At 52.9% G+C, this 12,439-nt stretch overlaps 1 protein-coding gene across 1 annotated transcript; it reads left to right on the top strand.

The window, feature by feature from the left end:
- The first annotated feature begins 760 nt into the window (after positions 1 to 760).
- Positions 761 to 12,361, top strand: Xab2 (XPA binding protein 2). The gene is made up of 19 exons (XM_021218927.1): positions 761 to 843; positions 3,531 to 3,679; positions 3,956 to 4,079; positions 4,374 to 4,571; positions 6,094 to 6,228; positions 6,319 to 6,483; positions 8,044 to 8,188; positions 8,476 to 8,627; positions 8,718 to 8,837; positions 8,927 to 9,058; positions 9,139 to 9,270; positions 9,351 to 9,464; positions 10,593 to 10,755; positions 10,844 to 11,034; positions 11,191 to 11,313; positions 11,408 to 11,579; positions 11,788 to 11,917; positions 12,042 to 12,151; positions 12,235 to 12,361. The coding sequence occupies exons 1-19, from the start codon at positions 793 to 795 to the stop codon at positions 12,294 to 12,296; spliced, it is 2,568 nt and encodes an 855-aa protein (XP_021074586.1). The 5' UTR covers positions 761 to 792; the 3' UTR covers positions 12,297 to 12,361.
- The last annotated feature ends 78 nt before the right edge of the window (positions 12,362 to 12,439 follow it).

The raw sequence follows: 12,439 nt of genomic DNA, 5'->3' as shown, positions 1-12,439 counted from the left end.
ACACACACACACACACACAGAGGCACACGTGCACGAAGCGGGTAGGAGAGAGGGAAAGGAAAAGAGAGACTAACAGTCCAACGGTTCCTACTACAAACACATATCCTTGAGACGTTATTACCTCCCAANCTGATACCCACCCGTAGCATCTCATATAGAGGGATCTCATTTTTCAAATATATTCTCCTACTTCTAGAAATCCGCCTATCGGAGACTCATCACGAGCCCTGGGCTCTCCTTCTGGAAATCCCACTCTGGATCTGAAGGCTCCCTTCCTTGACCCACCCTCTTCAGCTCTCCCATCTCTGAGACGCTTCCCTCCATTCTAAGCCCCCACATCTAGTGTTCCCTGTTCCAGTACAAGTCTCAGACACTTGCTCCGTGGAACGCCCCGCCCCGCTCTGCGCGCCTCTCACTTCCAAGNTCTACTTCCATTTTCTGAAAGACCCCGGGTCCAGGCGTCCAACCCCTTACAGCTCACTGACCCGAAACACCTCCAGCTTCACCCCCATCTCGCGCTTCGGTTTTACGAAGCCACTTCCGCCCGAAGTCGACGCTCCGGTAATGCAAAACCTCATTGGNGCTTCTCAGCGCGTCGGGGACGTCATCTTCCGGCACCCCCCCCCCTTTGCTTCCGGTCGCCGTCTCAAGCACTCAAAATTTAACAGAGCAGGCGGTGCTGTCAAGGTGCGGTGCAGCCAATAGAAAACGGGCCTGTCTCGGAGAGGGCGGTCCTTCTGTGAGTGACGCCACTAGAGCGCGACTCTCGTCTGTACCGGGAGAGCCGGGAAGATGGTGGTGATGGCGCGAGTTCCGCGTCCCGAGCGGCCGGACCTTGTTTTTGTAAGTCTGCAGCGAGGTGGAGGGTGATCCGCGAGGGAAGACCCGAAGCTGGACGCTTTACAGGATCGGAGTCTGGCTCTCGGGGGAGGGGACGAGGCCCCAGACCATGTCTGCCCAGTCCGTGGGGCGACATGTCAAAACACTGATCGGGCCGGGAATAAAGAACCGTACCCCTCATGGCTCGAGTGAGGAGCTGCTGTTGAGGCCAAGAGGCCACGAGGGGAATGGGATAGTGAAACGACGTGGATTTTGATAGGCATGGTGACCGGCTAGAGTTCTGGATTCTGGATAACGGCTTGGTGTCTGGGGCTACAGGAACCTTGAAGTATGAAGAAAAGACTAGTGGTGTGTGCGGGTAGCCACCGGGATTTCACCTAAAAAACGTGACAATACGGTGGCTGAAATAGAGGTCTTATGTTTAGGCCAAGTTCGTAGACTTTCTGTGTGTTTTTGAGTTACTGGGGTTTAACCAAGGGTCTTGTGTATGCTAGGCAAGCACTCTTCTCAGACACACACACATACACACACGCACACAGGTACCCCACCTCCTGATATAAACCCTTTAGCTTGCAAGTTCTGGGGCAGAGTACAGACTAGTGCAATCCTGAGGGGCCAGAAGTTTGAAGAAGTAGGTGGCTTAAGTCAAGACTGAGTTACCTAGTCAGTTTGTTCAGAGGAGGTGGCTCAAGCGATAAAATGCTTGCTTTACAAGCATTTCTGACCTCAGTTCAGAACCCTAGTACCTACATGCAATGCCAGTGAGAGACCCTGCCTCAAAAATAAAGCACAGAGCAATTGAGGAGGGGTCTGGCCTCTAACTGCATCTGCTACCCTGTGTGCATACAGGAGACAGGATTTCTCTCTGTAGCCCTGGCTGTCCTGGAACTTATTGTAGATCAGACTGCCCTCGATCTCATGGAGATCACCGGTGTCTGCCTCCTGAGAGGAGGCTGGGAAAAATAAATAAATCTAAAACTTTGGGTTGAGTGTGGTGGTGAATGCCCTTGATCCCAGAACTTGGGAGACAGAGGCAGGTGGGTCTCTGTGAGTTTGCGGCCTGTGTGGTCTGTATAGTGAATTCCAGGACAGATAGAGCAAATAGTGAGAGCCTGTTTCAAGAACAACAAAACAAAACTTTAAAATGTTATTACACAGGCCAGGTATGAAGATAGGTGTGGTGGTGACGGTGTAAGCATGAGGGATCAAAAGCCTGATGTCTGGGAGGAAGTGTGTTGTGCCTGGATACAACCAGCTGTCCATGACAGAGGCCAGGCCCCTGGCGCTAGTGTTGTGAGAGGCTAGGGATTGTGGGGAGGGTATAGGAGAGAGTAATGGACGGCGAAGATATCCAAAACTCCCTGTATGTATATATGTATGAAACTGTCAAAGGCTTTTTAGAGTGTGAGGATTGGGGCCAGGGAGCGGGATTTACTGAACAAAGCTGATATCTGGGCAGGGTCTCCTTAACAACTAAGAGGTCTGTGTGGGCAGTTGAGAGCTGAGGGCCAGAGGTCTGAACTAACACTCTATCTAGCCCAGTAGTTGGAAACCTTCCTAATGTGCAACCCTTCAATACAGTTCCTCATGTTGTGGTGACTGCCAACCATAAAATCGCTTTCGTTGCAACTTCGTAATTGTAATTTGCTACTGTTATGAGTCATAATGCAAATCTGTGTTTTCTGGTGTTTTTAGGCAGCCCATGTGAAAGGGATTTTTTTTTTGTCCTCAAAGGCATAGCGACCATAGATTGAGAACCACTGCTTTAGCTAGTATCCGGTGATCTAGCTTCAACAGAGGAAGAACTCGTGTCTGGGACCTTATTGTATTGTGTCTGTTTGCGTGTTAAAGATGTATTTTTAAAATGAGGTTTATGTGGATGTCTTTGTACGGGTATGTGCATGTGAATCAGGTGTCCACACAGGCCCGAGTCTGGAGGTACGGGTAGTTATGAGCTGCCTGGCGTGAGTACACTCCTCTGCAAGAGCAGTACATACTCTTAACTGTTGAGCCATGTCTCCAACCCTGTTTGTTTTTAACGATAGTGTGCATGTAAGTGCATGGGCTGTGTGGGTGTGAATGTGTATTGACCAGAAATAGACATGAGCTGACTTTCTGTTGCTCTCCATCTGACTTTTGAGACAAAGTCTTCTCACTGAACTTGTAGCTCACTGGCTGGCTAAATGGCTGGCCAGTGAGCTCTGGGGATCTAGGGACCTGTTTGTGTTTGCCCAGCGCTGGGGTTTATAGATACATACCGCCATGCCTGGCGTTTACATGAGTGTTGGAGATCTGAACTCAGGCAGTCATGCTTGTGCATACCAACTGAGCTATCTTTCAACTTCTACTTGTTTGTTCGTTTTTTAAGTTTAACATGTGTAAGAGGCAAGTCGCGTGCTTGCCACTGTGTACATGTGGAAGGTGGAGGACAACGTAAGGAGTTGATTCTCTCCTATCATGGGGCTCAGTCTCGGTGGCAGGTGCCTCTACCCTCTGGACATCTCACCAACCTCCCATTTGTTTTACTCTTTGCCTCTGAGGTGATGAGAGTATAGGTTTGCACCACTGCCTTTTGAAAGGGCATGGGGTTTTTGTAGGAGCCTAGAGTTTGGGGCTAAGCCCCAGGATGGGGTGTGACTCCACTGAGACTAAGGACAGGCTTCTCTTCTCCCCTTCCCTGGCCCTGGCAGGAAGAAGAAGACCTTCCCTATGAGGAAGAAATCATGAGGAACCAGTTCTCCGTCAAATGCTGGCTCCGCTACATCGAGTTCAAACAGGGAGCCCCCAAGCCCCGACTCAACCAGTTGTACGAGCGGGCACTCAAACTGCTTCCCTGCAGGTACAAATGGCCCTCCCTGTGCTACCCTGCTCGCCAGCTCCCACCCTCCACACCCAGTCACAACACTGTGACAGTGTGTCCCAGGTGAACGCTGTGTATTCTTTTACTGAAGCACAGCCCCTGACAGGTCGCACCTTCCCTCTTGGCTGAGCCTTTCCCTTCCCTGTGAGATCTCTTGCCCCTCCTCAGTCCCTTTTTCACCACAATTGCCTCTAGAACAAAGAAAGGGTTCTGGGGTTCCGTAAACCCATCTTATCTGCCTTTCCTGCTCTTTAGCTACAAACTCTGGTACCGCTATCTGAAGGCACGCCGGGCGCAGGTGAAACATCGATGTGTGACTGACCCTGCCTATGAAGATGTCAACAACTGTCATGAGAGGGCCTTTGTGTTCATGCATAAGGTGGGGATCTGGAGAGGGGTGTGTGGGCAGGCGCAATCCTGGCAACTATTTCTCCAGTGAGATGTAAAGGGGTAGCTACGCCTTCCTCACGGTGCTCCAACAAAACAGGGTACAGGTCCACCAAAGTGTTCATCAGCTTGAGGAACCAGTGACCCTCTTGGGCTTACTTACAGAGCCTGGGTGGCGGGTGATGACCCCTATTACTTCCCCGCCGCCCCTGGGCCCTAGATAGGAAGTGTGAGGGAGCCNTGAAGCCTGTGCCTCAGGCCCTCCCTCTCCCTCCATTGTCTTCAGATGCCACGCCTGTGGTTAGACTACTGCCAGTTTCTCATGGACCAGGGGAGGGTCACACATACCCGCCGCACCTTCGACCGCGCCCTCAGGGCACTGCCCATCACACAGCACTCTCGCATCTGGCCCCTGTATCTGCGTTTCCTGCGCTCCCACCCACTGCCTGAGACTGCTGTGCGAGGCTACCGGCGCTTCCTCAAGGTGAGCACCGTTGAAGTGACCACTTCCCGGGTAGGCTTCCAAACCTGGCTCATTGGGATAAGGACCTACATGCAATAAATAGGCTGCAGGAAGAGGCTCCGGTGAATAGGTACAGTTTATTCATGGTTTCCTTCTTTGTGAGTGTGTGTGTGTGTGTGTGTGTGTGTACACCCATGTATGTGGAGGCCCAAAGTTGACACTGGATCTCTTCTTCGATTACTCTTTACTTTATTGAGGCAAGATCTTTTANTGAACCCAGACTAGATTTAGCCAGTTCTAGCTAGCCCCACAGATTCCCTTTCCAGTGCTGTCATAGTACTTACCCAATGTTTATGTGGGTTCTACGGATCCAAACTCCAGTCCCCACACTTGCAAGACAAATGCTTTATACCCTGAGCTAACTCCCCAACTTATTATCTTTAGTTTTCAAGTTGTTAGCTTTTAGCTTACGGCCGCTTCCCAGTGGACATAGAGATGAGAACCAGGGGCACCATACATGGGGCCCTCGCCACCACCTGCCCAGGACTTTCAGTCTAACAGGGTAAACACATGCATGACCCAGCTATGTGAAGTAGAATAAAACCAGAGCCACAGTAAGAGGTGGGAGTAAGATATGTGGATGGTGGGCTGCAGTGCAAGCAGAGCGTTGTAGCTCATGCTTGTGATACTGGTATGGTAAATTTCTTAGCATGGTACTGCTTGGGTGACAGTTTGTGACAGAAGAAGGTCCTTCCCTGACCATCAGTGTCTAAGTTGGTCTGCCTAGAATTAGCATTGGACATTATTGGGGGTTGCCGGGGAGAGGTGTCAAGGCTAAAGGAAGTGCCAGGGGTGCACACTCAGGACAAGGCTGAAGGTCCAGACTAGATTACTGTCTTAGTTTCTCTTCCTCTTGCTGTAAGAACCACCCTGGAACACTCGGCTTCTGTGGCTTACAGTTGAGGGGTGCAGTCCTTCATAGAAGAGAAGGCGATGGGAGATTGAAACAGCTATGAACCATGATCAGAAAACAGCTATGCACACACGCTTTTTATACAGCACTATACAGGATCCCTGCCCAGAAAACATACAGCACTATATAGGATCCCTGCCCAGAACATGACCCCATTCATATCAACACGCGTCTTCTCATCCAGATAGTCTCTCACACACATACCCTAAGGCTCGCTCGTCTCAGAGGTGATTCTAGAGGCTGTCAAGGTTGTCCGCAGGCCCCTCCCACTAAGCCACAGTGATTGACAGTTAACACTGCCCACCATAAGTACTGTAGCCATGTTAGGTTCGTGGTATTGAGACTGACAAGACCAAACCAGTAAGGCCCAAGGCTGGACCACCCTAGCACTGAGGCCGGGTTAGTGGGACTGGTTGTTTGCTAAAACTGGTGGTGGTAGTGGTGGTGGTGGTGGTGGTGGTGGTGGTGGTGGTGGTGGTGGTGGGAGTGACAATAGCCACTTAGTCAGAAGAGAGATGTCATCCCCTGCATCCCCAGTCACCTTCAGTGGGGTGGGTATTCATTCTCCAGCTGAGTCCTGAGAGTGCTGAGGAGTACATCGAGTATCTCAAATCCAGTGACCGGCTAGACGAGGCTGCACAGCGCCTGGCCACCGTGGTGAATGATGAGCGCTTTGTATCCAAGGCTGGTAAATCCAACTACCAGGTGGGTTCCCTGGAATGTGGAGACTGGGTGAGAGGTGTCTTCCCTCATGGACCGAGACTGAGATGTTCCCCAACATCCTATGTCCTGCAGCTGTGGCACGAGCTGTGTGACCTTATCTCCCAGAATCCGGACAAGGTACAGTCTCTCAATGTGGATGCCATAATCCGTGGTGGGCTCACCCGCTTCACTGACCAGCTGGGCAAGCTGTGGTGCTCCCTGGCAGATTACTATATCCGCAGCGGCCACTTCGAAAAGGTATGTGGGTGCCTAGACCTCCACTGTCAGGTGGATCTCGGGAGGACACACAGTGCATGGACAGGACACAACCACAGATACGCTTTGTGTGACATATCACATATGTGCACACATTTGCCATCCCAGTGGTGGTGATGGGAACGGTAGTCCTGTAGACAGGTGAACCTTCGGGACAGCCTGACTCAGTGTCTGGTCCTCTCACACCTAGCTGTGTAGCCTGGGAACTTGTTAGCTTGTGTGGAGGAGTGCAGCCACTCGTCATATACCCTTAACCAAAAACCCAGCTACTCTACTCAGGAAAGGTTGTCCTTTCCGACTTAGTGATGTAGCATGCAGCTTTGGGAAACATGTGCGTGGGACTGTGAGGAGGAGAAGGGGACACCTGCCTCTCCAGTCTGATCAGCTGAATCAGCTCTAGCACTAGTGGGGTGACAGATGTCTCAACCAGACTGCCCTCACAGATGTCCCCAGTATTCCTATTTGCAAAATGTGGGTGTGGCCACTCTTTACCTGTAAGGAACTCGTGCATCGACATAGGCAGAGTACTCACCTAGAGCCCTCAGATAGTTTCGACTGTCTGTCCTTCCATCTTGCTTTCTAGAAACATGCTGGGATCGGGGTTTGGATGGGACTCTGAGACTCCATAGGACTTAACTGGGGGTACTGTGGTCTAAGGAAACTGGGGGGGAGGCCAGAGTGAGTGATTTAGGGGGTTGCGATTTACACTGTTGGGCTGGGTCAGGTAGGAGGCTCTCTCCAGCAAGAGAATTGCGAAGCTCCCAAGCCCCTTTCCCGAGTGCCTGCGTGAAGACATGGGCTGTGCTTTCTAGGGATGGGAAGAGTCTAGAGAACACAAGCTTGTGAGGGGGCCAGGCAGCCATTGGAGGAGAGTGGGAGCCTCCAGAGACAGGCTGTGGAATGTGACTTTTCCTGGCAAGACATGAACAGATGTCTCTTCACCACAGATAGGTGATTTATTTCATTTTCTAAATGTGTGCACATAGCAAACCAGTGAACTTATTGGGCTTCCTTACATGAACATGGGTGAGGGTGACTCAGAAGTAGCTGCATCAATGAAGACCCAGTACAGTTGGGAGACCGTTCACAAAAGCTGCATCCTTGGACCTTCCTTTATGACTTGGAGACAGCCTGGGCCTTGGGGGTTGCTTGGAGAGTCTCCCCTAGCAGTTGTTACTGTTTATATAACTTGGGTTTTGTGACTCTTGAAAGTTTCATTTACTTTCTAAGCCTCCGTCTCCCTCCAGAATGGAATTAGGAAGAGAAAACTTCACAGCAGGCTGAGCTCAGGGTTCTTTGGGAGCTGAAGTCTGGCTGCTTACCTCTTCTCACTTCAATCTTGGTTCCGTGCTACACAAGGGACTACCCAGCTTACCAAGGAGGCCCTCCCTGACAGGCAGTGCAGGGTAGAAACAGGCCGGCAGGGTTCTATCCTACGCTCAGCATTGGTTAGCCCATGGATGCTGGCAGTGGGTCCTTGTGGGTGGGCTCTCACGCCTCTCCTCTGGACTTTTCCTCACACTGGACCTGAACCCCACACAGGCTCGGGATGTGTATGAGGAGGCCATCCGCACGGTGATGACCGTGCGGGACTTCACCCAGGTGTTCGACAGCTATGCCCAGTTTGAGGAGAGCATGATTGCAGCGAAGATGGAGACTGCCTCTGAACTGGGGCGTGAGGAGGAGGGTATGACGTGGGTCTATGGGCTTGGGAGGAGAAGGCTGAGTGTGGAACTGGTGTGAAACAGGCTGTCAAGGAGAGGGGCTGGATGGACACTGGGGCCAAGAAATCCTGGAGTAGTCTCAGTTGTGTACAGGCATGGCAGGAGCGCTGGTCTGTGGAAGTCCAGCATGGCTCTTTAGGTCTACAACACTGGGCTTGGAGGAAGGGAAGCCAGGAGCAGAAGTAGACAAGGGCCTGTGCCATCCATCACCTCCAGTCTCCCTGGATTCATGAACATATCTGGCTCCTAGATGATGTGGACCTGGAGCTGCGCCTGGCCCGCTTCGAACAGCTCATCAGCCGACGGCCCCTGCTTCTCAATAGTGTCCTTCTGCGCCAGAACCCACACCATGTCCACGAGTGGCACAAGCGTGTAGCCCTCCATCAGGGCCGTCCTCGGGAGGTGTGTGATGGTCCCACACCCGTCCCCCTCTGCCCCATAGAGCTGACTTGGCCCAATCCTGCCCTCACTTGTGTGACCTTCCCGCTCTAGATTATCAACACATACACAGAGGCTGTGCAGACAGTAGACCCCTTCAAAGCCACGGGCAAGCCCCACACACTGTGGGTTGCATTTGCCAAGTTTTACGAAGACAATGGACAGCTGGATGATGTGAGTGTGCAGTGTGCGTATTGCATTTCACCACGGGACTTGGGGTGACCAAGTGCAGGACCTCAGCTAGTCTCTGCCCATTACCACAGGCTCGAGTCATCCTAGAGAAGGCCACGAAGGTGAATTTCAAGCAGGTGGACGACCTGGCGAGTGTGTGGTGCCAGTGTGGGGAGCTGGAGCTCAGGCATGAGAATTACGACGAGGCCTTAAAGCTGCTTCGGGTAAGGATGTGAAGACCAGCCAGGGATATGTAGTGGGATTGAGACAGCCACTCAATGCCTCTGCCTCTGTCTGTCCACAGAAAGCCACGGCTCTGCCTGCCCGCCGGGCTGAGTACTTTGATGGTTCAGAACCTGTGCAGAACCGAGTATACAAGTCGCTGAAGGTGTGGTCCATGCTCGCCGACTTGGAGGAAAGCCTGGGCACGTTCCAGGTCAGCTGCCATAGACGGGGTGAAGTGGAGCTGGTTCTCGGCCCCAGAGCAGATGTGCCCTGACTTGTTTGTTCCCACAGTCAACCAAGGCCGTGTATGACCGGATCCTGGACCTGCGTATAGCCACGCCACAGATTGTCATTAACTATGCCATGTTCCTGGAGGAGCACAAGTACTTTGAGGAGAGCTTCAAGGTGAGGCAAGGCCAGAGGTGCAGGTCAAGGGCACGGCACAGGGAGGCACTTCCTCATGGTCTGCAGGTGTCCACGTGTCCCCATGTCCTCTCACTGTCACTGCCTGTGTACACGTGTGTTTGGAAACATGAAACCACGGGGTAGGAGCCTGTTTTAGTTACTCTTGTTGGAACAAAACGTCTGACAGAAGCAAGTTAAGGGAGAAGAGTTTGTTCTGGATCATAGAGGATACAGTCACTGTGGTGGACAACGCAAGGCCTGGCAGCAGAAACAACCTGTGGCTGGCTGTGCTGCACCTGCAGTGGGACGCACAGGAGGATGAATGTTGGGAACTGGCTCGTTTCCTCCTTTTGTAGTCTAGGATCCCAGCCCATGAGATGGTGCCCACCCCCATTTAAGATGGATCTTTCTGCTTCAGTTTATAGGATCAAGATAATCCTTCACAGACATAGCTAAAGTTTGTCCCTTCGGTTATTCTACATCCTGTTAGGTTAACAATAACAGGGGTAATTTCTTTTCCTTTTTGCAGTGGTATATATGGAGCCCAGAACTTTGGGCATTCAAAGCAGGGGCTCTGACCACTGAGCTACATCTTGGCCTTTGATCTCTTGTAAAGCCACTAGTTGTGACTGATTAGGTCCACACTAATGGGGTCATTTTAAGTCCTTTTCCTCATTTCCAGAATAAGTGCTTGCATAAGGCCCTGGGCATCAGGGTCTCAGCACGTGAATGCTGTGGGATATGGGTTCTTCTCCCATAGCCAGCTACTCCAAGTCCTTGGGTGAAATAGGACAAATGTGGGAGCCGTGTGTGCAGCTCCCCTTGGTTGCTGTTCAGGTGATGGTGTGTGGTTCAGCACAGTGTGGCCATAGGCAGGTACACAGGTAGGGAGGCTGCATCTCTTCCTGTGTCCCTAACCCTCTGCCCAGGACATGGGCGCCTGTGTCTATAGAGCTTAGGAGCTACCTTGTCCATGAGGTATCGGACTGTGTTTAGAAAGTCCCTGTTGCACTCCTGCCTTAGGTCCTGTAGTTGGTGGGGGGAAACACGGTGACATGCTTAACTGTGCCAAGATGGAGGGGTGGGCAAGGGCATCTGGGTGCTAACACATGGTTTCCTTGGAAACAGGCATATGAGCGTGGCATCTCACTGTTCAAGTGGCCCAATGTTTCAGACATCTGGAGCACCTACCTGACCAAATTCATCTCGCGCTATGGGGGCCGCAAGCTGGAGCGGGCACGGGATCTCTTTGAGCAGGCACTCGATGGCTGCCCACCGAAATATGCCAAGAGTGAGGAGTCTGTGGGCTGTCATGGGTGTGGGGATGAGTAGCACGGCTGAGTGGTGCGCTGCTAACTGGACCCTTGTCTCCTATGCAGCTTTATACCTGCTCTACGCACAGCTGGAGGAGGAGTGGGGCCTTGCCCGCCATGCCATGGCTGTGTATGACCGTGCGACCAGGGCAGTGGAGCCAGCACAGCAGTATGACATGTTTAACATCTACATCAAGCGGGCTGCTGAGATCTATGGTGTCACCCACACTCGTGGCATCTACCAGAAGGCCATTGAGGTACCCGCCACCAGTGACCTGGTATGGGGTTGGGGTCCACGCAGACAGAAGGATCCCAGAAAGCCTGCCTGTGGAGAGGATGGCAGAAGGCTTTCCTGAAGGCAGACACAGGGACCCCTTTCCCTTACCCTGCTCTCCCTGACCCCATGGTGCCAGGTGCTGTCTGATGAGCATGCCCGTGAGATGTGCCTGCGGTTTGCGGACATGGAGTGCAAGCTTGGTGAGATCGACCGCGCCCGAGCCATCTACAGCTTCTGCTCCCAGATCTGTGATCCCCGGGTAGGGTTGTGCCTGGTGTCTGAGAGGTGAGGGTGGGCAGTGGGGATGCTGTACCAAGCACCTGGCTCACCCACATGCCTGCACCCCACCACAGACAACTGGGGCATTCTGGCAAACATGGAAGGACTTTGAGGTCCGGCACGGCAATGAGGACACCATCAGGGAGATGCTGAGGATACGGCGGAGTGTGCAGGCCACTTACAACACTCAGGTCAACTTCATGGCTTCACAGATGCTCAAGGTGTCGGGCAGTGCCACAGGCACCGGTGAGCTTCTGTAACCCCCTTTTCTTTTCATGGCTAGGCCACATGTCTGCCCTGTCCCAGAGTACTCACAGCCCAGCCTAGGCTTCTTGGGCCTGGCAGCATTTGGAGCCAGTCCTGAGAAGCTCAGCTGGGGCTGATGTGATGTGCCTTGGAGAGGGCTTGAGGTCTAACCTTGACCTTCTCTCCCTCATTGGCCCTGCTCCCCCAGTGTCTGACCTGGCTCCTGGGCAGAGCGGCATGGATGACATGAAGCTGCTGGAACAGAGAGCAGAACAGCTGGCAGCTGAGGCAGAGCGGGACCAGCCGCCCAGGGCCCAGAGCAAGATCTTCTTTGTGAGGTGAGGGCAGGTGGGGGGATGGGCCAGTCCTTCTTAGGAAAGGGGTACTCCAGGGAAGCTGCTGGGAGTTGGGGGGGTCCACTGAAGCAGCTGGCAGCCACCACCTTCCCTCTCGAAACCCTAGGAGTGATGCATCCAGGGAGGAANTGGCAGAGCTGGCTCAGCAGGCCAACCCTGAAGAGATCCAGCTGGGCGAGGATGAGGATGAGGACGAGATGGACCTGGAGCCCAATGGTCAGTGGCCAGCCCAGGGGCCAGGGTTAAGAGCAGAGGTGGCCCCCCACCCCCACCCCCACCTGACCCGACTTTCCCCGCAGAAGTCCGACTGGAGCAGCAGAGCGTGCCAGCTGCCGTGTTCGGGAGCCTGAAGGAAGACTGACCCTCCACACTTCCCTCCATGGTCCCTTCCCCGTAACTACCCTTCTAATATAGCTCCTCCTTGTACATCACCTCTCAGCCTCCTTGTACATCACCTCTCAGCCTCCTTGTACATCACCTCTCAGCCTCCTTGTACATCACCTC

This window comes from Mus pahari, chromosome 19 (genome assembly GCF_900095145.1).
Source record: "Mus pahari chromosome 19, PAHARI_EIJ_v1.1, whole genome shotgun sequence".
NCBI lineage: Eukaryota > Metazoa > Chordata > Mammalia > Rodentia > Muridae > Mus > Mus pahari.
The sequence above is the reverse complement of the archived record's forward strand: the minus strand, read 5'-3'. Positions and strand labels throughout refer to the sequence as shown.